Raw genomic sequence first — 3,976 nt, 5'->3', positions numbered from 1 at the left:
AAATGAACTAACTAGCTGCCGCAATTATCCTATGAGCAAGAATTCTAACCTTTACTAGGCAGCCATGTAAAACTGGTAGTATAACTTTACAGTCGCTAACAGTAATGAACAATGTCAATAAACGTTATCTCATTTATTGGTGCCTACAATTAAGGGAATGAGGTAGACTGCTCAGACCCTGACATAACCCAAAGGATTATTCTGCCCTTTTCCTTTGGTTATGCCGCTAACTAAAAACATAGGCGTCTTGGAGGTTGGCAGTCCCTCTGAGGGTATCGTCGGACAGCTCTGCCATCAGGCGATCCCACACTAGTTGTGACAGGAGCAGGTGTCAGTGTGGTTGGTGGTGACAGTTCAGTTTGTGAATCACATGAAGAAGCAGTTCTGGGAGAAGCAGGCTTCATGGCAAGGGGTCCATCCTGGGTAAGTTTAGGTTGGCTTGGGTTGACCTGCTTGAATGGCTCAGCACTGTTCACTGGTGATGTTTCCACAGGGGCTGAAGATCCAGAGAGCAGCTGGTCAGCGTGTCTCCTCCAAACAACGTCCTCTGTGTTGCTAACTGTATATGACACAGGGCCAGTATGGGCTATAACTGTGGTCGGCATCCATTTTGGCCAGCTGTTATAGTTACATGCCAGTACATGATCACCTGGGTGGAAAAGTCTTTCCTTTGCTCTTTTGCTTGCGTCTCTCAACCTGAGTCTGCTGATTCAGTAGAACAATGTCTTTGATCTTAGGTGGTTTCAGAAGGTCGAGGCTGTTGTGAAGCTGTCTCTTAATGAGAAGCGCTGCAGGAGTAGCCTTTGTGGTTGAGTGTGTCGTGTTTCTATATGTGAGCAAGAAACTGTTCAGGCGCTGGTGGAGGGAGCCGTGTCCCTGTGAAGCCTTCAAGGCATGTTTCATGCTCTGAACAAACCCTTCTGCTGCTCTGTTAGTAAATGGATGGTATGAGGCAGAGCGGATGTGTTGTACTCCATTAATCTCGAGGAAGTTTTGGAACTCTTGTGAGGTGAACTGCGTTCCATTGTCACTCACAAGTTGCTCAGGAAAACCAAATCGGCTGAACATTTCCCCAAGTTTTTCAATGGTTTTCTCTGCTGTTGTAGATCTCATAATGGACACCTCCTGCCATTTACTGTGAGCGTCTATTGCTATTAGAAACATCCTCTCTGCCAAAGGACCTGCAAAATCAACATGGATGCGTTGCCATGGTTCCTCTGACCAATCCCATGGATGGAGCGGTGCTGGTTGTGGCATGCAGCAGATATTTTGACATGATGAACATGCTCTTGCAGTTTCGTCTATCTCACTATCAAGTCCAGGCCACCAGAAATAGTTCCTGGCCAGTTCTTTCATGCGGACCATGCCACTGTGACCTGTGTGTAGCTGCTGCAGAAGCTTTTTCCGCAACACGGGTGGGATAATCACCCTGCGTCCCATAGGAGACAGCCTGCCTGCACAGAGAGCTCACTCATCTTTGTGATGTAAGGTTTAAGCTCAGGAAGATCACTACACCCTCCTTTCATCACAACGTCCAACAGTTTTGAGAGCACCGGGTCATTTCTGGTGTGACGTTTCACTTGAGCAGAAGTGATGGGAGCATCCTCCACTTGTCTAAAGTAGAAGATGCTGGCCTGCTGTGACTCACCATGGTTTGCTGGCAGGGAAGCCTGGAGAGGCTGTCTGCATTTGCATGTAGCTCAGACTTTCGGTACTTGATGTCATAGGTATGACCTGAGAGCAGTAATGCCCACCTCTGCATCTGACTAGCTGCCAAAGGTGGAATGCCTGTATGGGGCCCAAATATTGTAGTGAGTGGACGGTGGTCCGTCAGAAGAATAAACTTCCTCCCGAAAAGATATTGGTGGAACTTGCGGACACCAAACACAATTCCTAGTGCTTCCCTCTCAATTTGTGCATATTTGCTTTCTGTGGCGCTGAGTGTGCGCGAAGCAAATGCAATGGGGCGTTCCTCACTGCTAGCCATGATGCGGGAAACATCTGCCCCCAACCCATAAGGAGAAGCATCATAGGCAAGTTGTATGGGCAGTGTGGGGTCAAAATGTGTCAGGACTTCAGACTCTAACAATGCAGTTTTAGTTTTAACAAATGCATCCTTACACTGATCTGTCCATGTCCAGACCTTGTCTTGACACAGCAGCTGGTGAAGTGGTTTCAGCAGAGAAGACAGGTTTGGAATGAACCGTCCGCAATAGTTCAGGAGCCCAAGATATGAGCGGAGTTGGCTCAGATTCTGAGGGGTTGGTGCATCCACGATCGCCTTCACCTTGGATGGAGCTTTGTGCAAGCCCTCAGAGTCAATCACATGCTCTAAATATTCAACTGAAGGCTGGAAAAATGCACACTTGGATCTGCGAACTCTAAGTCCATACACTTGTAAGCGCTGAAGTGTGGCATCCAGGTTCTTCAGATGCTCCTCATCCGTTTTTCCAGTCATCAGGATGTCATCCAAATAGCACTGGACTCCAGATAATCCACTCAGTATCTGGTCCATTGCACGCTGAAAAACAGCTGGGGCTGAGGTTATCCCAAATGGTAGCCTGCAGTACCTGTAGAGGCCTTTGTGTGTGTTTATAGTAAGTAGTTCTCTTGATTTCTCATCGACATGCATCACAGATCGAACAGATCATCAATGTGAGGGAGCGGATACTGTTCCACTTTCAGCACTGGGTTTATGGTGACTTTAAAATCACCGCAGACCCTCACTCACTCATCTTTTTTAATGACTGGCACAATTGGAGTGGCCCATTCACAGGTGCTGACAGGCTCCAGCACCCCACTCTTAACCAGCGAGTTCAACTCTGCTTCAACTTTTGGTCTAATCGCATAGGGAACTGATCTGGCTTTTAAGAACTTGGGGTGGATGTCTGGCTTAATGTTCAGTTTTACTGTGATGTCTTTCATGTTTCCGAGTTCCTCCTTGAACACATCAGGGTGTCTGTTAGAGAACTGTTGTCAGGTCAGTGTCCTCTTTGCACAGTCTCTGAACTGTGGGTCAGTCCAGCTTAATTTCTTCCAGCCACGAACGACCAAGCAAGGATGGGAAGTTTCCCTTAACCACATACAGAGGCAGTTTAGCTTTCTGACCTTTCACCTGGACAGTGACCTTGATCAACCCTTTTGTCTGCACTGGCTCACCTGTATATGTTTTCAGCGTGAGAGTGGATGGTTTTAAAGGAATGGTGCTGTAAGTTTTTTTTTGTAAACAGCATCAGAGATGAGGGAAACAGCTGAACCAGTGTCAATTTCCATGTGCACTGGTTGTCCATCCAGCAGTGGTGAGACCCAGTATCCCTCTATGCCTCGAGTCAGAGACAGTACATAGACTGTGAAGGTTCATCTGATGAGCTGCTGACCTCCTGTGTATTCTGGTCTTTTGTACACTTTCCCACTTGTGCTGAGCTGATGAGCCTCTTTGGTGGCTAACTCCATGGACACACTGATTTCAATAGCTTTGTCCAGAGTAAGTGCACTTTCGGTTAGCAGGCGTTTCTGAGCTGCTTCGCTCCTGAGACCACACACAAGTCTGTCTCTGATAGTGTCATTCAGTACATCATTGAATTCACAGTGTTCAGCTAGCTTTTTAAGTTTTCAATTCAATTCAATTTTATTTGTATAGCGCATATTTACAACAACAAATCATCTCATAGCGCTTCACAAAGGCAGAAACAGAAACACCCAACAATCCAAAACATCTGGATTCCCTATAAGCTTCAGCAGTCCGCAAACGGTCCACAACAGTGGGAAGGAACCGAAAACCCCACAGGGGAGAAAAAACCTCAGACAGAACCAGGCTCAGGGAGGGACGGCCATCTGCCTCGACCGGTTGGGTGAATGTAGGATGAATTATACAATGTAGTTTACAGTTAAACAAGTTATTAGAAGTTATTGTCCTTTTGTAACAGGAGGCATCATGGTGGGGGGAGCAGGATACAGAAGGTGAGGCCAGCGGCTG

General features: G+C 47.0%; 1 protein-coding gene across 1 annotated transcript; it reads right to left on the bottom strand.

Annotated features, from left to right (window-relative positions):
- Positions 1-645: 645 nt before the first annotated feature.
- Positions 646-1,440, bottom strand: LOC103359784 (uncharacterized protein K02A2.6-like). The gene has a single exon (XM_008285304.1). The coding sequence runs from the start codon at positions 1,438-1,440 to the stop codon at positions 646-648; it is 795 nt and encodes a 264-aa protein (XP_008283526.1).
- Between the last annotated feature and the right edge of the window lie 2,536 nt (positions 1,441-3,976).

This window comes from Stegastes partitus, unplaced genomic scaffold (genome assembly GCF_000690725.1).
Source record: "Stegastes partitus isolate 25-593 unplaced genomic scaffold, Stegastes_partitus-1.0.2 Scaffold395, whole genome shotgun sequence".
Lineage (NCBI taxonomy): Eukaryota > Metazoa > Chordata > Actinopteri > Pomacentridae > Stegastes > Stegastes partitus.
The sequence above is the reverse complement of the archived record's forward strand: the minus strand, read 5'-3'. Positions and strand labels throughout refer to the sequence as shown.

Coding starts and splice junctions, on each gene's coding strand:
- LOC103359784 (XM_008285304.1), bottom strand. CDS start 1,440: ATGGGACGCAGGGTGATTATCCCACCCGTGTTGCGGAAAAAGCTTCTG.